Source organism: Perca fluviatilis, chromosome 3, assembly GCF_010015445.1.
Source record: "Perca fluviatilis chromosome 3, GENO_Pfluv_1.0, whole genome shotgun sequence".
Lineage (NCBI taxonomy): Eukaryota > Metazoa > Chordata > Actinopteri > Perciformes > Percidae > Perca > Perca fluviatilis.
The window spans coordinates 177976-200000 of record NC_053114.1 but is presented as its reverse complement, the minus strand read 5'-3'; the positions used below and the strand labels follow the sequence as shown (position 1 = coordinate 200000).

Genomic DNA, 22025 nt, shown 5'->3' with positions numbered 1-22025 from the left:
AGTGGACCTTTTGTGGGTCTGTGACATGGCAAAGACTGAGGATATTATTCACATTGAAAACATGTGTAGGTTAAATTGACACTTATTACCTGATACAGATCTGTGTGTGTTTTTGATGATGCGGTCATCAGTCTAGACATCTGCCTTTGCCTGTTATTGTTGTGCTGTGCTGCTGAGTTGTACACACTGCTAAAGCCTGGAGCGTCATCACAGCAACTGTGTGTCTGTGTGGGACATCCTGTTCCTGTCACCCCGAGGATGGGCGCTGAAAACAAGGATTAACAGTTAGAAAGGATTTTAATTCTTAGTTGATCAGGAGAGAGAGAGAGAGAGAGAGAGAGAGAATTTTGTAATGTTGTATGTTTATGACACAGTATAGAATTTATGTGACACCTACTGTATGTATTTAATATGTGATATGTATTTTCTGTAAACTGCTTTGGCAACAACATGTTTTCTTTGTTCATGCCAATAAAGCAAATTGAATTGAGAGAGAGAGAGAGACATAAGTCCACCTGCCACTTTTATTGTTTAACCAGCCGGCAAAATATTTAGAATCATATCTTACTCTGAAGTCCTATTTGATTCTACATGGCTGTTATAATAAATGAGTTTAGAAGCAACATTTTCCCGCCCTTTGGCTGGTGTTAGTTACCCAGCCTACTTTCCTGCTGGGCTGCTATTTCTGTTTCCCAGTAAGCCCTGTATCGGCTTTTTGACCCACAGTAGCCAGAGTGCTGTGTAATGACCGAATGGAAAACTGTTTTAGTACCTGGACTCCCTTACTTACAATAACCTTCTACAACCCACCTTTTCATTTGAATACCCATTTCAGACTGATGAAACCACACCGTATTAATAAAGTGATTCAAAATCAAATGTGCCAAAAGATAACATAACAAAAATAGGAAGCACAACATTTCCCTATGCAAATGCTGTGATAACAATGGTAACCACCTGGGCCAGCCAGCAAAAAGTTCCATTGGATAAGTCTATGAGATGACAAAAAAATGTTGGGGCGGCAACTATCAATTATTTTCATTGTTGAATAATAGGTTGATTATTTTCTTGATTAATCAATCAGTTGTTTGGTCTATAAAATGTAAAAGAAAATGTGGATCAGTGATTTACAAAGCCCAAGATGACGTCCTTAAATGTCTTGTTGTGTCAACAACTCAGTTTACTGTCACAGAGGAGAGAAGAAAATTGGAAATATTCACATTTAATTTCGTTAAAAAAAATGACTCAAACCGATTAATCGATTATCAAAATAGTTAGCAATTCATTTAATAATTGACAATTAATCGATGAAACAACTATTTTTTGCAGCTCTAAAAAAATGTTCTAGGCTACATAAATGGTCCACTTTCATGTTTACCACCAGCATAGTTTGTGTGTGTGTGTGTGTGTGTGTGTGTGTGTGTGTGTGTGTGTGTGTCCTCGTCCCCTCCTCTTCTTCATCCTCTACACTTTCTCCCTCTCATTCTCCTCCTCTACCCGTTCCCCTTTTCTCCTACTAGACTACTCCACATCCTCTCTGTGTGCTGCAGCTTTGCATCACCTTGTCTCTAGAAGTGCAGTAAACACGGCAAAAGCTGGGATCCATTATGTTGCAGATGTCCAGTGGAATGCTTACGTTCACTGTAGTAGGGCTGCACCAAACGATTATTTTCATTATTTATTAATCTGTAGACTATTTTCGATTAATCAGTTGTTTGGTCTATAAAAATAGTGAAAGATGTCAGTGTTTCCCAAAGCCCAAGGTGAGGTTCTGAAATGTCTTGTTTTGTCCACAACTCAAATAAATTCAGTTTACCGGCATACAGGAGTGAAAAAAACAGAAAATATTCAAGAAAGCCGCAATCAGAGAATTTTTTTTTTCTTAAATAAATGACTCAAACTGATTAATCGATTATGAAAGTAGTTGGCGATTTGATTTATTTAATATTTGACAACTAATCGATTAATCTGGGCAGCTCTAGTACAATGCATGTTCAAACACCCTATACTTGTCAGTGGGTGAGTTGTGTTTAGGAGGCCACAGACTAACAGCTCCAGCCTGAGCCTAAACTTCAGCCACAGATTATCTCCTTCCTCTCCCTCAGAGTCCTCCGTCTACAGGCCATCTGATATGAATGTTTGTTATATTGGAAGGACAGTAGATGTCTCCAACGTCATGAATTCAGCTGTCACTGCTTTTTATGGCAGCCAAAGCACACTTTCTTAAGCAATGAGCTTCAAGTTGGAGAGGTAAAAGATCAAACAGATGGTTGGAATCTCTCTGTTGTGTTCCATTGAGCCTTACAGGCAGCATCCAGCTTATTTAGCATCAGTTTATACATTTTGAGCACAGTAATAAGACAAGGACAAATTGCATAGATCCTGACTAAAAGATTGATTCTGGAGTCATGATGGATACATCACTGAAATATAAATAAGAGGAGTAGCAGTAGGCATCTTCTCCGGCCTGGTGTCTTAAGTTTGTTTGACAGAGACGCTGGAGGCAACATGTTGAAACGCGATTCAGTGTTTTATCACTCAGCATCTTATAAACAACACATGATTTCCCAAAACTTCACTTAGGTTAGCCAGGGCTGTGTTTAAACAGAGACCAAACAAAGTGAAGGACATAATCAAAATTAAGTTTTTTTTGTTCATCAAGTTGTTTCTGGTTCAGATATCCCTCCCATTTTCTTTATGCCGTGCAGGACACATACCACCACGCAGACAAATCATTTCAAGCATTGATTTAAAGTGTTTCCATAGCAATTAGTGTTTGTTTCTGCGGCAGACAGTCGAGGTGCTTTGAAGGTCTCAAACATTTTTCTCTCTGTAGATTGAGTTTGAACCAATCAGCTTCTATCTCTGTTTGTACGGTCATGTTAAACCAATGAGCTACTGTTAGTAAAGCCGGGTTAAAAGTTGATGCTGAACTTAACGGTGATTATGAGTGTGTGTGTGTGTGTGTGTGTGTGTGTGTGTGTGTGTGTGTGTGTGTGTGTGTGTGTGTGTGTGTGTGTGTGTCTGTGTGTGTCTGTGTGTGTCTGTGTGTGTCTGTGTGTCTGTTTCAACTTGGTGAACTGAGCTGCTGTAGTGTTTGGTTGCTCCCCACCTCCGTCATGCTTGATTTAAATTTCCCTGCTGTAGAGACAAAGGCCACCGCAAGGTGCAGCTTCTTTCTTTACTGTACGTAGGGCAGTCCAGTGTTTTCCTTCTGGAACTTCTCAATCAGTTTTCCCTGTCATCAACTACAATATCTTATTTAGAGGGACACCACAGCAACTGGACCAGTTATTTGAAGCAGTGCTCGGTGGAAAACCTGGAGTGGAGAGGACTTTGTTACTGCGGATCTGGGATGAACTACTGGGCTCAACACCAGCCCACCCAGCAAACAACGGTGGTATCTCATTACCAACCTGTCGGAGCTTTATCTATGGTTTTGTTAGCTGTTCTGACATTTTTTTAGACAAATGAAACATTCACACAGTTCTTGGTTGGATTTGAAGCAGTCTGCACGCCTTACTAATGGGTGTCTGTTTTTAGTCTACAAGCTGGGTTCAGAGAGATCGTGTGTGTGTGTGTGTGTGTGTGTGTGTGTGTGTGTGTGTCTGCGTGTGTGTGTGTGTGTGTGTGTGTGTGTGTGTGTCTGCATATGTGTTGTCGGGCACTAAATGCAAATCGTTTGTTCAGGACTTCAACCAATAGCCTCATGCAACTGTGTAATTCAGGCTGAGGACTGACTGGTTTATTTGTTACATGCTAACATTTCCTAGTAAGGAATGCCCCTTTATTGTTGGGGGGAACATGTGTTTGTTGTTTGTTCAGATTCAAAATCCTTTATTAATCGCACAACGGGGACTTTTCAGCTGTCTGATTGCTATGCTAATTTTGCACTTGGAGCTGTATGTAAATACAAATATCAGAATCAGACTGTAATTAGAGCCAAAATAAAGCTGACATCTCTATCATGAGTAATATGATCTAGTATTATATACGGGAGGAATGTAGTGCTGCCACTAACGACAAATTTTCTAACGATTAATCTTTCGACAAATTTTTCGATTAGTCGACTAAACTTTACGACTAATTTAAGAAAAAATCAAGTGTTTGTATTTTGTCCATTTTATATTTCTCAACTGAAGGGACAAAACATAAAATGTCACCTGTGCCATAAACAATATAAATAACTTAAATGTTACCAAATAAAAAAATGACATAAATGCAGATATAAATGTAATTCAAAATATTGCACCTGTCAATACAGAAGGAAATATTCTGGAGCCTATTTGCCGTCAATACTGCCGACGTTGTCTTTGCTGTAATCAGATCAGTATATATTTATGTTTAACATGAAGTATACTGCTGCTTTAGTGCAGTAAATCAAGAAACATCCATGTGTCCAGACAAGGCTAGCAGCAGCAGCACCGCGTCAGACACGTTTCTGGTGTGTAAAGACCGTAAAATCCACGCAGCCGCCACGCACGCCACGCAGGCAGTGTGTAGCTGCTCGCATTTACACTTGCGTGCATGGTGGGGTTTAAAACATTACTGCCAAAGTAGCCTGTTTAACATCCAAATACAGTCATTGTACTTCTCGAGAGTTAATAAACAGCACAGACTTGCTCGCCGTTTCATTAATAATCATATACTTACGTTCAGAGGCGGAGGCGGGACTTTTCCCGGTGGGCCGGTAGTGTTTCGAGGCCGCGAGGGCCGGTCTGATAATAGTTATACATTGCAAGTTCTTAACAACACCATCCGGCGACCTGGGGTGTCGCGGCCGCGCCGCTGCCCGCTGGTCAAATTGTGTACGGCGACTAAGTCGACTAATCGCGGCAACACTAAAGGAATGTCTTGAATATAAGTCAGATTTATAAATCATCTGCATAGGTATAATGTCCTCTCTCTCTTTCTCCCTACCAGAGTGCCCAGAGAAGTGTGTACGGCGAGCGTGCACTGCGGCCGGCGAGTGCTGCCACCCTCAGTGTCTGGGCAGCTGCACACTCCCTGGTAGTGACACAGCATGTGCAGCATGTGTGCATTACTACCACCAAGGACGCTGCGTGGCCGACTGCCCTCCAGGCACCTACAAGTTCGAGGGCTGGAGATGCATCAGTGCCGAGCTTTGCTCCAAAGTCCATCTCCCCGACTTCAACAGCTTTGTCATCCACGGCGGAGAGTGCATGTCGGAATGCCCACATGGGTACATGCAGACCACACCCAACAGGTGAGCTGCAGTCTACACAGAGGGCTGAAATGGAGCCACTGGATGCAGGTACTATTATTGTTGGTCTGACATTGGTACCAATTCCACACCCTGCTATCAGTTTTCATTCTATTCTTTCACCAAAAAAACAAAAACTGAATACAATACAACAGCTACAATAAAGGGCAGGTAGTGTAGAGGTAGTCTATATCGACGACCTTTCGTTTATGGGATTGTTCCAGTGCCGTCGGAAATGTCCCTCATTTCGGCCACATGTCCCTCACCTTCCAATTTCTTTGTGTTGCCAATCTAAACTTCAGTCGGTTCGGGAAACACCCTCCGAGCTAGAACCGACAGTCAAATTATTTATTTATTTTTTGAGTAAAATGGATGTTACACACTCGACAGCCATTTTAATTCCAGAGCTCGCCTCCCTAATTTGCACATGTTCCACCAAAACAAGTTCTTTCCCGAGGCTGTTTTTGCAGAGGCACCGCTGTGGCGTCCGGCGCTTAGCGCTGCCCAAGACGATTGTGATTGGTTTAAAGAAATGGCAATTAACTGGAGCAAGTTTTTCTCCCATCCAGGAATGCTGTGTGTAAGGGCCAGACCTTCCTCCACAGCGCTGTGGAGATAGGTGATGCAAGACTAGTGTAGAGGCTACCATCTATCCTTGGGCGCATTAAACCTGTAGTTAAAATAAATAAAGGTTTCTAATCAAATCTCGGAATCTCTTCTAGACATAATTTAGCTGGTACTGTCGAACATTGCCGTAAAACTTTTCAAGGGCAGAAATAAAATAATTAAAGGTCAGGAGAGACTACAAGAGTTCCGAGTATGAATGTACATCAGTAAAATGACAGCGTACTGTCCCTCTCTATCTCTCCCTGTCTGTCTCCAGTATGTTCTGTACAGCCTGTGATGGTCTGTGTGATAAAGTATGTGAGGAGAAGGTCATCGACTCCATGGATGCCGCTCAGTCTCTCAAAGGCTGCACTGTTATCAAAGGCAACCTGCATATCAACATCCGCAGAGGCCGTAAGTACTGCAGTGTACCCATAGACTGTATAAAATATGGACAAAGTTTCCATTGGTTTCTGAAGAGTCCAAATTAAGCTAAAATTGGTGGTCTATAGCGATTGACTCCCTTTTTGAGCCAGCCTCAAGTGGCCACTTGATGAACTGCAGTTTTTGGCACATCTGCATTGGTTTCACTTTTCAGCACAGGAGGTTGCTGCTTGAGTGTACCTTTTTTTTTTTAAATGTTTTTTATTTAACCTTTATTTATCCAGGTAAGTCGTTTGAGAACAATTTCTCATTTGCAACGATGACCTGTCACAGTTCCACATTCATACCTGGATGCTGCCCAGTACAGCCACAGTCTGATCTGCTGGCCACTGAGCAGTTCCACTGGAGAGGTTGGGGTTAAGGGCTTTGCTCAAGGACACCTCAGTGGTGCTAATGAGGGAGGGACAAGCGCTGCTCTGTCACTTTCCCCACCCAGTTTTTATCCTGTCGGTCTGGGGATTGAACCGGCGACCTCCCGGTCACAAGCTTGATTGCAACACCAACACCATTGCAACACTACACTTAATACTTACGTTTCTACCACCACTCTACAGTTTCTTCGCTGGTCACTTAATTTAAAGAGTTAGTTAAATATTGTTAAACCACGACCGTTGCCACCAGTAGCCACATAAGGAATTGGTCCTAGTCTGGAAAAGTCTCCTCTGGACTTGGGTTTTCAAAACACTTTAGACCATAGCAATTTTGTGTTCCTCTAAAAAAATCTGCTAACATAAATTCTTCTACGAAGCAGAAGTGATGTCAAGATTAGCCTTGACCAGGGGTCTCATTTATAAAACTGTGCGTAGGATCCTTACTATAAGTGTAAGTGCGCCCAAAAGCCCAAATTAGCGTACGCCGAAAAAAAGTCTGATTTATAAAACCGTGTGTACGCACACCTGTAAGCAATGTTCCCTTTATAAATCAGAGGTTACCTACAAGCGTGCATACGTGAATCAGCCTCTTATCCTGCCCTGTAAACGCCCATTTTTAACCATAAATAGTCAATGCAAAGCACCTCGTGAATGCTGAACATCAGTATGTTAATGACCCTGGCAGTTGTTCTTTCGTTACACTGAATCATGACGACAGTGTAGGAAACCTGATCTATAGACTACCTTTTATTACTACAGTGCCATGCAGCATTACGCACGGGTTCACCGCAGTATTTACAACAATTTGTGATTGTTAACACCTTGCTAAAATTGCAGCATCAACTAGTGGTATCCCCCACCCCGAGATACAATTTGAAATCGAAATGTAATAGGCAAACACACTTTTCTTCATGCAGGTTTTGTTATGAACAGTATTAAAGTTCGGACTGATAACGAGGACATAGAGCGGAACGATTGCGCGAGAGTTTAACGGCTGTATTTTCAGACTTTGACATTTGATGATATATGCACAGTTTTAAAGACAGATATTTAGTTATTTACACTGTGTTCTGCTGTTATCCATGCAGTCGGGCCATCTCCTCCTCCTGCGCTCCGTATTGGACAGTGTGACGGCGAGACAGCGCTGATTAATTATTAAGAACAAGTTTTGATTTAAGATTTGAGTTTGAGGTGTTTATGGAACAATTATCACTCAGTACAAGCGTAAATAACACTGCTGGATTTAATCTTCATGATATGGTGTGAAGAAATGTGCGTGAGGCATTAATACTTCAACATATTAAGAGTAGCCTAATCGTTATTCCCATTTACTCTCTGCAGTCTGACTTCAGTTCACCACCTCACCATCTGCGTCTCCAATTCCTATTTTGTCTCCAAAATGTGCGTACGCATGGGTCAGAGTTTGCGTGGAGGACCGCACATTCTTCCATCAAGTTTGTTTTTTATAAATCACAACCTTTGCGTGGGAAGTGGCGTACGCACTTTTTCAGCCCCGTTTTGTGCGTACGCCACGTTTATAAATGAGACCCCAGGGCTTTTAAAAAGTTCTGGAAAGTGTATCATTTTCAGCCGTTGCTTGAAAAATCTGGAATGCACATAGTAGCGTAGGAAGGGATACGAGGGAGAAGGTTGAACACAAGGAAAAAGGCTATTTAGGTATATGGCTGTTTATTTATGATGTAATGAAGTGATTTCCTGTTAAACACATACAAAAACAAAGATGTCAAACATAGGGAGTTCCGCAAGTTTTAGATAGTATGAAATATAATCACAAGATTTACAATTCCAGTAGTTCAGAAACAGTGTATATAAAACAGAAGGTATAAATACATAAATAGACTAATAAAACAGGTGAAAAAATAGGCAATAACATTAGTGTGTCTGTGGGTGTCTTTGTGTGTGTTTAGACAACATGGTGGCAGAGCTGGAGAGTTTCACCGGTTTGATCCAGAGGGTGACCGGTAATGTGCGGATCAGACATTCCCACACTCTGACCTCCCTGGCCTTTCTCCGCAGCCTCAGATACATCGACGGAGAAGAGCTTCTGGACGAGTAGGACCACACACAAACACACATACATTTAACTGCACCTGCACCTACACACAAAATCTCAGCTTCCATCTTTTAGCTCCTACAGTTGTGACTGATGTTGCCGTACACTCCGTTCTACTCTTGTGATCTCTTGAAATATCTTTTACTCTAGAGGATTCTCCTGAATCGTAATGTATTGTAATTGTAATGTATGTATTGTGGTGAATAGTACTCAGCTCCAGAGTCAATAGACAAATATACAAAACAAAATATTGACTTAAATAAAAGTTTTGTTACCATACTCTAATGTGAGGATGACACTTTTTCCCTTTCATTCTCAATTTTCCTGTTGCTGTGAGAGTTGTGGAAGTAACCAAGCAGAGTAATTGTGCAGCGTTAGTGTTCTAATGTGGCTAGACGAGGTCACCACTGAAAGGTTGGCAGGATGGAGAGAAAAAGGAAAGGGTGTTTTGACTGTGAGGGTGCAGACTGGAAAAGTGTTTTATGTAGGAAAGACTTCCTTGTTTTGGGTTGGTGACTGTAATATCATCACTGAAATAAACAAAAAACACTTCAGTGTCTTTTTTTAAAATCTTTTTTTAACTGGAAAAGTAAATATACTGATTGCAGCTAACTGCATACGTCCCTCTTTTTTTTTTTTTTTTTTATAAGACCTTGAATGCAGCATAACTTCCTACAGTCCAAGGAAAGGTTGTGTTAGGGTCATGGAGAGGCCTTTACACTCCTCTGTCTGTTTCTCCTTGAGTTCAGCGAAATCTTACTGTCCCAAGGTCCACATTACAGTCATTCCTAAATGTCTGTGTGTTATCCAATGACTCATAAACACTGCATCTCCTCTCATCTCTAACATAAAAAAGCAGTCCCTAGTTAATCTGATGTCCCAGGTTGTTTCTGGATATCTTCTGAAAAGAGTTAAGTACTCTGCATTGCTTCCCCTTATAGAAAAGGACTAGCAGGTGTATATATACAAGTTTTCACTTCTATATACCCTCTTTCTTTGACACCTTATTGTGCGGTTTTCCCATTTTGCACTGAAAATAAGGCATTGTCCTTGATGGGAAAGTTGGCCTTCGGCTTGGCTTGTACCACAATACACACAATAAGCCAACACTGAAACATTATACAATGAAGGTAGAATCAAGAAGCAAGCAGTTTGTTGACCATCATTCATTCATCCTCACTACTTTCTGCCCTCTAGCGCGTACGCCTTCTTGGCAGTTGACAACCAGCAGCTCCAGTATCTTTGGGACTGGAAGCAGCATAACCTCACCATCAAGGCAGGAAAGCTGTTCTTCAGAGCCAACCCAAAGCTCTGCATGTCCGAGATCCGCAAGATGTGGGAGAAGACGGCCATCCAGGGCCGTTTCGATGAGAGCGATTTCCGAAACAACGGCGACAGAGCCAGCTGTAAGGGTCCACAAAAAATTGAATTGCTATGTCCAGTACATGTACAGGAGTTACTCTAGTTCACAACAGTTTGCAAACGCCCCTTCTGAGCCTGATAATGTTCTGCACCACGTGTCCTTATTTACTGCACTACTCTGTCAACAGGACTCATTGCTGCACATTTGAACGGTGCTTTGATTTTGACTCCGTGCTCACTCCCTCTACATAGGTGAAAGTACAATCCTGACATTTAAGTCCAACAGCACCAGCAGTACGAGGATCAAACTGACCTGGCAGCGCTACCGTCCCCCTGACTACAGAGACCTCATCAGCTTTATCGTGTACTACAAGGAGGCGTAAGTTTTTCAGAATGCCCCCCAGTCATTGCTGGTTCCTGCCCTCCATCTTTCTCCTGATGGCTGCAGTGATAGCAGCTGGAACTTGATTCCCCCGGCTTACCAATCGGTTTGTTCAAAGGCAAAAATCCAGGATCTATTGGAGCCTCACTATCCGATGGATTAACAGGACTTTAAATACACTGATCAACAAATAAATCTAACTAATTATTAGCCAAGTTTCCATCCAAAAAGAAAATGCAAATGAATGTCTATTTCCTTCCACTAGCTTACAGAGATAAACTGTTGGTGTTGCTAATTCTTTAGTCAGGTGCCATCAAACTATTGCAGAAGTAGAGGGCCCCATTAGATGATGTTATTTTAAAAAATCACAGTGAAAACCTTTTTCGTGATATTTCGACTTTTGTTTGAATTTACGGCGTTATCAGTGATGTGTAAACACAAGAATAAAGCAGGTGTATATCCATTACTAATACACAATAACACACAAAATGGTGTGTTCATGTTGTAAATTGTATGTTTTGTAAATTTAAAATGAACAAAAAATTGTTAATCATACAAAATAATAAATTCTGAACCCTTTTCCTTCCAGGCCGTACCAGAACATCACAGTGTACGATGGGCAGGACGGCTGTGGCTCCAACAGCTGGACTATGGTGGATGTGGAGCTGAGGCCGGACAAGGACTCAGACCCCGGGGTTCTGCTGTCCAGCCTCAAGCCCTGGACGCAGTACGCTGTCTTCGTGAAGGCCATCACACTCATGGTGGAAGACAAACATTTGCCGAGTGCCAAGAGCCAGGTGGTCTACATCCGCACAAGCCCTTCAGGTAAATATAATTTCATAGGTTACCAAGGTTATAAGCAACCAGTTGTTAAAGTTTAAGGTCTGCATTGTCAGAGAATATAATACAAACTTTACGGGGACTGGTTGTGAAATAAAAGAGAGGTGATAAAAGCCTCAGCTAAGTCAATCAAGGAGAGTTTCACATACAGTAAGTGACTGTAGTAGATGTAGGTCAGAAGTCAGTCCTGGACAGTAAAGGAAGAGCAGCCAGAAGTGGTTGTTGGAAGATTGGAAAAGCATTTAATGCTACAATTCACTTGTTTTACAGTGATATTAACATTGTCATCTCACCAGAACACTCTTACTGACAGCTAAATGTTCTGTCCGCATTGCTGCTTATTTGTCATTATGAAACAATCCCACATCTATTCAACAGTGTGCTAGCATTTCTGCATGTGATCCAAACACAGTGTAAGGAGATGGAGAGGAAGACTGTTTGAGTAAACACAGCTGCAACTCAAAGAGACGGAAAAAATCTGATTTAGAAAATCTATGATATAATTAGATGGAATGGAGGATTGCTTTAAATAAATCCAGCTGCACTGTAAAGACGTAGCAGTGCCATGATGTGATGAGAATCACATCTGCATTGGCAGGCTGTTCATCCCATCGTGAAGGACAAAAGTGAGGAAACCGGGTTTACTGTACGAAGCAGTCTTTTTGGTCTCTCTTTCAGCACCCTCCATGCCTCAGGATGTGCGAGCATACTCTAACTCATCTACACAGTTGGTGGTGCGTTGGTCGCCCCCTATCTCACCGAATGGAAACCAAACTTACTACCTGGTCCGATGGCAGCAACAAGCCGAAGACCGAGAGCTGTATCAGCACAATTACTGCTCTAAAGGTTCATACACACACGCACAACTTATACAACTGTATTGCTATTTGTTAAGTTACAGAGTACACATGTCATGAAACACATGTTCTGCGTCCTCCTCCAGAGCTGAAGATCCCCATAAGGATCGCTGCCATAGGTGTGGGAGACCAGGAAGAGGACACCAATCCCACTAAGCCAGATGCCGATGGGCCAGACAAAGGCCCCTGTTGCCCCTGCCCCAAATCAGTCGAGGACCTGGAGGCCGAAGCTGCTGACGCCTCCTACAGAAAAGTCTTTGAAAACTTCCTGCACAACTCAATTTTTACACCAAGGTAAGTGACTTTTTATCATTGCTTTATTGTATGGCACTGGTGTGGATTGAATTTTCCAGGGACCTCCAGTGCAGATCAGTAACTGTCTTCAGTTGTTGACCATTATATGGTTATGCGTAGTAGTTTAAAAACACACTGACCAACTGATGTTCACACCGAAGAGCTCTTTTTGCCTCTTTTCTGAATTATGTTTTAGCTTCTTTCTGATTGAGGGAGTTCGCCTGCTGCCTTTCACTTCAGACATCTGAGTCACATTATCTCTCTTTGTCTCCACACACACATATGCAGAGCTTGATTCAGTTGATATTAATTAGTTCTCAGTATGTTTTGCAGATGTAGAAGAAAGGGATGGGTGTAGTTTTTCTTCTAAAGATAAACAACAGGTGTAATCACATTTCCTGCATTCTCCTTTCAGCTGACCTTGTAAATGTTACATTTTCATTTGACCTTTGCCATTTACTTTCAGATATCCCTCTTAGCATTTGGGGGTGGGGAAATCAATTACATTTTGATGGTTCCATACTCATCTTAAAACTGTCCTGTCTTCTCTCTCCCAACTTTGTCCTTTATCCATCCCTCCATCCTTACCTCTCTTGTATCTCCGCTCCATCATGCTTTTCCTCTCACCTCCAGGCCACCAGACCGTCGCCGTAGAGATCTCTTTGGCATAGCCAACTCCACCCACCCCCGCCACAACCGGCTGCACACCAACCGCAGCACTGTCCCTCCTGTCCAAGCAGCTGGTAACAGCAGCACCGCGGACTTGGAGCCAGCCGACAGAGAGTACGAGTTTGTGGAGCAAGCAGTGACGGAGCGTGAGCTGCAGATCTCTGGCCTGCAGCCGTTCACGGTTTACCGCATCGACATTCACGCCTGCAATCGACAGGTCCAGCGCTGCAGTGCCGCAGAGTTTGTCTTTTCCAGAACCAAGCCTGCAGGTTAGAGGAGGAATGGTCTGTTTAGAAATATAGTACACGCTAATGAACATATTTGACCAGCACTGTAGTGTCGTGTCATCCAGGTATATATTTCTGCCGAGACGTTAAAGGTCGTTGACGAATGTTTTGATTTTCTAGCCACTGAAGATGTTGAAAGATACGCTGGATACACAAGGCGTTTGTAGAAATCAAACCTGTGACTTCTGTGTTTCCATTGGGAACCTCTTGTCCCTGTGTGTCTGCAGAAAAGGCTGACGACATACCCGGCCATGTGACCTGGGAGGGCCACGAGGACTGGGTGTTTCTGCGCTGGCCAGAGCCTCTCCACCCCAACGGACTCATCCTCATGTATGAGATCAAGTTTAAACTGGCTGCTGAAGTAAGACAACATCTGTACATCTGCCTCCCACCTCACTGAGGACCTGCTGTTTTTGACAAGAACTAGGAAGCCAGAAAATGGATGTTTATTTATTCAGAATTCATTGTAAGAGTTTATGTATTAGCGCCGTCCACATCTGAGCAAAATGCTGGTTGACCCCTCTAACAAGTCATCTATAGTTTGAGGAAAATCAATGTCCCCTTAATGCATATCATACCTTACTTTTGTGTCACAGACTAAATCTGATGAGTACTCCGTTAACATTAGGTATTAGGTGTTATTAAGTAAGTTATAGTGGGCTGACCGATGAAAGACCCCTGGCCTGTACATGGGCGATACAACATTAAAGTTTAGCCTAATGGTCTGACAGTAGTGCAAGGTAGATCCGGACACAACAGAAACAACAAAATATAATGTAGTAATAGTAGATGCTAATTTTAAAGAAACATTTTTGGTCATGATATCAAAGCAAAAGACATTTCACACAATAGATTAACCCAGTAAACCGTATCAGAACCACAACCATAACACAAAAGAAACCGCAATTTGTTAAATGGCAACAATTGGGCTTACATATTAGCCCAATGACCAGGCATGGTAAACGCTATTATTTATTAATGATGATGTAGGCTGAGTCTGGCCCTGTTTATCTTGCCTTTTCTTTTAATTTTACAGTTAAGATATAAAAAATCAGAGGGTTTTGCATTTTCATTAGACTTTTCACTTGTAAAATTCAGTCTATAATAAGCTTTCTTTTTTGTTTTTTGTGTGTTTGTGTCAGAACGAGAAGCACGAATGTGTCTCTGGCCAGATGTATCAGGCCCAACGAGGCGTTCGGCTGTCCAACCTCAGTCCAGGAAACTACTCAGTCAGAGTGAGAGCCACATCACTGGCTGGCAACGGCTCCTGGACACCCCCTCTGGACCTTTATGTGGCTGAACGTAAGACGCACACTGGCATGTATCATCAAACTGCATCACTTCTTGTCTTTAAATCTGTTTTCGAACAGCACAGATATGACAATGAAGGTTATCATTAAAGTAATTCAAGTGTTTGACCCAACAGGATATGAAAACGTCTTCTACGCTATGATCTTTGTTCCTATCGCCATCATTCTCGTCATCTGCCTTTTCGTCTCAATGCTGGTGGTCCTCAGCAGGAAAAGGTGTGTGTGTGTGTGTGTGTGTGTGTGTGTGTGTGTGTGTGTGTGTGTGTGTGTGTGTGTGTGTGTGTGTGTGTGTGTACTGTAGTTATAGGTGTAGCGCACAGCAATTGTTTCATAACCAAGTGCAACTGCATAAGACAATTAGAAACAAAATGTAACAACAAAATAAGTCTACCTAACCTGAGTAACCAAGCCAACAGACACAGAAAACCCTATTAGTAAAACACATAGTGGTGGTGATGGCTGAAAATGTTTTTCTCGTTCTCCTCTAGAATGTTTTCAATTTGACTTTCACCCAGTTGCTAATGGTCAATGTGGCCACACTACACTATGATTCATATTCAATCACAAACCACTCGAAAGAAAGCAAAATGCTTCTAAAAAATTATAGTCCATAAAACTAAGTGTCAAATAAAGCTAGAATTTTTACTGTCATTGGCACCCTCTTGTATCTATGGTTGTGCCTTGTAATATTAAGGTAGTGTTTGTGTCAGAATATGTAACATGAACAAAACTGAAGTTGAGAAAAAAATCATGTATTTCTGTGTGACTTAAACTAGTGATGTCCAAATGAAGCTTCATGAAGCATTAGTTGTCTTTGTTGACTCAACTAGATGGAGCTCTTGGTTTAGAGAAACGGGCTCAAGGAACGGCAGTTCAGTAGGGATCAACCGATATGGATTTTTTTAGTGCCAATGCCGAAATTGTTTTTTTTCCATCAGCCTTAGCCGATGACCAATATGGGCTGCCGATATTTGGAGCCGATACTGCTTTTGCTCCCTCAATTTACATCATAAAAATGTAAACCCTGCCACACTGGATTTGTTTTCGGAATCTGCTCTGCCATTTCTTTAAAAATAATAAACAAAAACACAGATCAGTGTCACTTCTGCATTCTGTGTGCGAAGTGTGCACTGTATATGGTTAACTGTGCAAGAGTAAAAGGCTTTCATCAACATCTACAACACAGCCTTGATGATGCATTGCTTGCTGACATAAGACAGATATAATCAGGTCATCACAAAATGTCCTTTGTCAACACATTTAAATAATTTAAGGAAACAATAAACCTGAAAAGTAGCCATTGAAATAAAGTGCTTGATTTGTAATTTAAGACTGCCATTGTATCAATTTTTCTACATAAAATAAAATTAGCATGTCTAAAGCTAATATGCCGCCTAATAAGCAAAGACAACACTAGTAGGTCTAAATGAAAATGTGAGTCAAAGCCCTAGCACGCACACACACACACACACAACACACACACACACACACACACACACACACACACACACAAACTGTTTAGTAGCTGATGCTGACTAAAAAAACTCTACCACCATTGAACTGGCTGGATAATGATAACGTCAGCAAACGGCTCTAAACACAAGTAATATAGTTGCAAGCACATATAGAGCAACGGGTTTCCACTTTCAAATGTATGGCAATATTTCAGCAAAGTCAAACAGTTAAAAGATGCTTTCAAAGTTTAAAACTTACCATTGTCTTGAGCAGTCTTCTAGCACTCTGCTAGTGGGGGGAGGGGCAGTGCATGGTCTGCACGTGAACTGCAGCGTATAGCAACACAGAGCTGCCTGTGTGGACGCCTGTCTGTAAATAATGCCGGGAAAATCGGCGAACGCAGCAGCCGCGTATCGGCCGATGCGATACACGTAAAAGACGTGAATATCCCCCAATATATCGGCCGGCCGATAAAACGGTCGATCCCTACAGTTGAGTGTGCTTTCAACCCTTTGTTGAGCGCCAGCTATTGGGCTCAGAAAATAAAGAACATGCTTCACCAATCTTTATTTGGACATAACTAATTAAAAGCTGGGGGATAATGTTGTGATATATAGAAATTAATTTATGTTAGAAATTAACAACGCCCATGCTGAAATACAAAGTTCTGTTTTTTTATCTTAAAACAATGTTTTGAATTGCTCCAACCCAATTAGGCTTTAAGAAATGTTTCAGTACTGCATTTTGCCAATATTGTTTGGAAGCTGAAACTGATCTGCATGATTATACACCATGCAGATCCCAAAAGTATGCATTGCATGCGAAAAAGTATGTGCAAGTGTGTCGGTAAACATTTCTGTTTTCGTTTTGGTCAGGAACAGTGATCGGCTTGGAAATGGAGTCCTGTACGCCTCAGTCAACCCAGAGTACTTCAGCGCCGCAGAAAGTGAGTGAAGTGTGTATGTGAGAAATGTAATGTTTTATTGTCAGAATAACTGGAATTCATCTATGCAGGGCCTTTATTAACATTTGTGTTTTTTCTGTGCAGTGTATGTACCAGATGAATGGGAGGTGGCACGGGAGAAGATTGCCTTGAGTCGTGAGCTCGGCCAGGGGTCCTTTGGCATGGTGTATGAGGGCTTGGCAAAGGGCGTGGTCAAAGATGAACCAGAGACACATGTCGCCATTAAGACTGTCAACGAGTCGGCCAGCATGAGGGAGAGAATAGAGTTTCTCAATGAAGCCTCTGTCATGAAGGAGTTCAACTGTCACCACGTGGTATGTAAATGCACACACACACACACGCATGCACATGTTAAGACCATATAGATGGTCTCGCAAGATTAAAATAAGACGAGACTTCTCGTCAAGGTAAAAATTGTCTCGCAATATCGGTCACAAGTGCAGAGCAGTAGCCATGGACGGAGTCTGACCTGGTTGGTCTTAATAATACATCTGGCTTTGAAGATGAGTCTGGCTTGGACCTCTAAATTAGCAGAGAAGATCCCCTCTCCGTTCGCCAAAGTTGACTCTGACTTCAGTTTTGCAGAGCGGTAGCGGAGTTGCAATTGTACAAAGCTGCCGGCAAAAACACTCTCTCTCACTCGCGCCCACCACACACACACAAACACACACACACACACACACACACACACACACACACACACACACACACACAGACTGCAGCGTGCAGAAGCAGAAAGCAAAACCTAACTTTACTTTTAATGATATTAAACAAAGAGAAATGTTCTCCCTTCATCTTAAAATGGTCAAAAATTGATTCAAGAGCTGCCTACTTCTTTGTTTACTGCTTCAATGAAACGCTTGGTTACATTGTAACCACTGTTCTCTGAGGAAAGACTATTTTACTTAATTGAAGTTTTCTTTAAAATAGTGTTAAAATCTCGTCTCGTTCTTGTGAGCAGAGTGTCTGGTCACCCCCCCAATGTCAGTCCATCCTTTTGTGTCCTGGTTGTGACGTGCTGTGTTTGGTGCAGGTTCGTCTCCTGGGAGTGGTTTCTCAGGGCCAACCCACCCTGGTCATCATGGAGCTGATGACGCGAGGGGACCTGAAGACTTACTTACGCTCCCTGCGACCTAAAGAGGTACTGATTGACTTCTCACCCTCATTGGCTTCTTCCCCCCAGTTCCCTGTTCTTAGTATGGGGATATGTCAGCTTGATTTGATATTCGCAATAAAGAGCTAAATACCTATGTATGATACAACAAAATAAAATAAAAAAAACTCTAGGTACCCATAAACTCTCATGTTATGATGAGGATTTATCATTTGAACACTTAGATTTATGAATTGTACTCACACTACAGACAGACTGTACAGTATATACTTGGATTGTAACAGTCAGTTACTGCAAATTGGAGTCATTTTATATCCTAACTAAAGATAACATATTTCAGTACATATTTTGTGGTGAACTTGTCACAATATGACATTTAATAGTTATGTGGTATGTATATAGTACTCAAAGTGGGCTGATATCCTGTGGCTCAGCAACACCACCTTATTCTTCTTCTGAGAACTTACTTTTCTCCCATCTGACTGTCTGTCTCCAGCAACAGTGGTCGAGCATGTCTCTCCCTCCTCTGAAGAAGATGCTTCAGATGGCCGGGCAGATCGCTGACGGCATGGCTTACCTCAACGCCAACAAGTTTGTCCACAGAGATCTGGCAGCCAGGAACTGCATGGTGGCCGAGGACTTCACTGTTAAGATAGGAGGTAAGTAAGGGTCACTGTCTGACGAGGTGTCCATTGTCAGGTATTAATGGAAGACGGTGAGGCGTGAACCCTCCGACGCGCAGCGGAGGTCCATTAATACCTGACAATGGACACCTCGAAGGGCAGTAACCCGCTTATACCACGGTCACTTGCCAAATAACATTTTTAAATCATTAGTTTATATTTTAATTAGTTTTACAATCCAAATCTTAAGTTTTTACAAACAATAACTCTGTTTCCCTGGTTACGCCTGACGGTTGGACTAATACCTGGAACAATCATTCCCATCCTATAAGGTTCTTATGCAATGCAAACGTTGTTCACTCCTCCAGGAAATAGGAAGGACCTTAGATACGACTTGCCTCCCTTAGCAACTGGAGCAATTTATAGTTCGCTCAGCTCCGAGCCAGAAAGCTAACGCTATGCTAGCAAGATCCAAAGTCAATAACATTGTGTACAGTTGGCAATCAGTAAAAGAAAAACTGATAATATGTTGAACAACAAGACAAGCTAGCTATCAGCCATGTCATTGTCCCCAAAACAATACGACTTTTACGAACAATTTTATTGACGATGTGTAACGTTAATGTCGGCCGCAGCCTGAAGTAGTGACCTGAACAGTGAACGGGATGTGAGATAATGTTATTCACTGTGAAACAAAGTCAGTTTAGAGGGGCAGTATAACTAACTTCTTACAGCGTGTGTGTTAGCGCCATCCTGTGGTGATAGGAGTGTAACTTCTTACAGCGTGTGTGTTAGCGCCATCCTGTGGTGATAGGAGTGTAACTTCTTACAGCGTGTGTGTTAGCTCCATCCTGTGGTGATAGGAGTGTAACTTCTTACGGCGTGTGTTAGCTCCATCCTGTGGTGATAGGAGTGTAACTTCTTACAGCGTGTGTGTTAGCTCCATCCTGTGGTGATAGGAGTTTAACTTCTTACAGCGTGTGTGTTAGCGCCATCCTGTGGTGATAGGAGTGTAACTTCTTACAGCGTGTGTGTTAGCGCCATCCTGTGGTGATAGGAGTTTAACTTCTTACAGCGTGTGTGTTAGCGCCATCCTGTGGTGATAGGAGTGTAACTTCTTACAGCGTGTGTGTTAGCTCCATCCTGTGGTGATAGGAGTGTAACTTCTTACAGCGTGTGTGTTAGCTCCATCCTGTGGTGTTCAGAGGACGAGGCACTGAAGCAGCACACAGTGTTAAAAATAACAGATTTCCTTTTAGTTTTAATGTAGCGCATTAATTTAGAACAGTAAACAGTCATTTTCACCAGAACTCCTTTAGTAGGTGTCCTACATCACTTTTTTTATGGACACCCTACAGCCAATCAGAATCGAGTATTCACCCAGACCATGATATAAAGAACGGTAATGAGGTCAGAGGTCCCTGTCAGTTATGGAGCAGAGGTGGGAGGGAGCTGGGAGCATGCTCATAAAGTGGAAATGTCTTTCATTGTCAAATAATTGGACGGCCAAATCATAAGGGTAACTTCATTCCCAGAAAGAGAACCCTCTAGGGGCAAACATCCCCCACAGAGCTGACCTCTTCAGTGGAAATGTGATGCAAGTAAACATCTTTTGTCCAGATTTATTTCCCATCAGAGAATAGGATCCAACCCATTTTTAATGTGTAACCTCGTTGAGTGTGAAAAGGTCTAGGCCATCATCAAGACCCTAATGGTTCCGATAATGAGTAATAATAGAGTGATCTCTAAGGGATTATGGTTACTGCAGTAATATGGCCTATAATTTCAGAAAAGAGCACCCTCCTGTAGAATATGGACCCACATAACGTGTGTGTGTGTGTGTGTGTGTGTGTGTGTGTGTGTGTGTGTGTGTGTGTGTGTGTGTGTGTGTGTGTGTGTGTGTGTGTGTGTGTGTGTGTGTGTGTGTGTGTGTGTGTGTGTGTGTGTGTGTGTGTGTGTGTGTGTGTGTGTGTGTGTAGACTTTGGAATGACCAGAGACATCTATGAGACAGACTACTACCGTAAAGGTGGTAAGGGTTTGCTCCCAGTCCGCTGGATGTCACCTGAGTCACTTAAGGACGGAGTCTTCACCACCACCTCCGATGTCTGGTGAGCAGGCGCACACAAACAGAAACAAACGTCATTTTCTGTCTTTAGTTCATTCAAAGAATATGTTCAGAGTACGGTAGTGATAATGGAAGACACACAGATTTAACCCCCTCCCTCCATTTAGGTCTTTCGGGGTTGTACTGTGGGAAATTGCCACCCTGGCAGAGCAGCCCTACCAAGGTCTGTCCAATGAGCAGGTGCTCCGCTTCGTCATGGAGGGAGGGCTGCTGGACAAACCACAGAACTGTCCTGACATGCTGTAAGACACACATACAATCTCCATTTCACACGTTTCTATCTACAAGCCAATATCTTGCTGTGTGCCATGTTTTCCTCTACTCTGCTAGTTCAATCATAACGGACTACTGTTTATTCACTCAAACAGTGGAGCGGTGCTGCTGCCCATCAGCCTGCACTCATTGAGATTTCCATACCGCAGTGCTGATAGTGTTCATGGCTCGTCTGTTTTTGCTCTTATTTTCTCCATGATGCGTTTGTTGTTAATATGGAACAGCCCAAGTGTAAATCCACATCTAAAGAGTTGTGAGCGTGGCAGACAAATTTGGCCACCACCACAAAACATTTAGGAAGCGCCAGATGGTTTAATTATGAGGAAAACCAATGTGAAGGCAGAGGGTTTGCTTCCAAAAGCAAATTTCTACTGATGTTTTCTAACAGAAATCATTTTTTAAATATTAAACATATAATAGATAAAAACACTTTCATTATAATTGCAGTGTGCAGTTTTTGAATATTTTACAGCGTCGTATGGCATAACTTGTAGCTTTACATTAGATTTTTGACAGGTCTGTCACTTCAACTCTAACAGCATAGACTGCATCCATTTGTAAGTAATGTATTCAGCCTTAAAGGAATAGTTTAAAATGTGGTAAATATGCTTATTTGCTTTCATGCCAAGAATTAGAGGAGAAGATTGACACCACTCGCAAACTAGGCAACCACAGCCGGTTAGCTTAGCTTAGCACAAAGACTCTAAATGGTGGAAACAGCTAGCCCGGCTCTGTTCAAACGTGACCTAA

General features: G+C 42.2%; 1 protein-coding gene across 2 annotated transcripts in view; it reads left to right on the top strand.

Annotated features, from left to right (window-relative positions):
- igf1rb (insulin-like growth factor 1b receptor) overlaps positions 1–22025 on the top strand; it is a 60298-nt gene that overhangs the window by 33594 nt on the left and 4679 nt on the right. The window contains exons 3-20 of one of the 2 annotated variants that reach the window (XM_039794339.1): positions 4924–5227; positions 6108–6244; positions 8574–8718; positions 9917–10125; positions 10334–10460; positions 11053–11288; positions 11982–12149; positions 12247–12454; positions 13088–13392; positions 13638–13771; positions 14553–14712; positions 14837–14936; positions 17057–17121; positions 17224–17453; positions 18173–18280; positions 18750–18912; positions 20856–20985; positions 21110–21244. In XM_039794339.1, the coding sequence (XP_039650273.1) occupies positions 4924–5227; positions 6108–6244; positions 8574–8718; positions 9917–10125; positions 10334–10460; positions 11053–11288; positions 11982–12149; positions 12247–12454; positions 13088–13392; positions 13638–13771; positions 14553–14712; positions 14837–14936; positions 17057–17121; positions 17224–17453; positions 18173–18280; positions 18750–18912; positions 20856–20985; positions 21110–21244 (3064 nt within the window). Of the gene's footprint in view, positions 1–4923; positions 5228–6107; positions 6245–8573; positions 8719–9916; positions 10126–10333; positions 10461–11052; positions 11289–11981; positions 12150–12246; positions 12455–13087; positions 13393–13637; positions 13772–14552; positions 14713–14836; positions 14937–17050; positions 17122–17223; positions 17454–18172; positions 18281–18749; positions 18913–20855; positions 20986–21109; positions 21245–22025 lie in introns of both variants that reach the window. The other variant, XM_039794338.1, reaches the window with a different exon arrangement.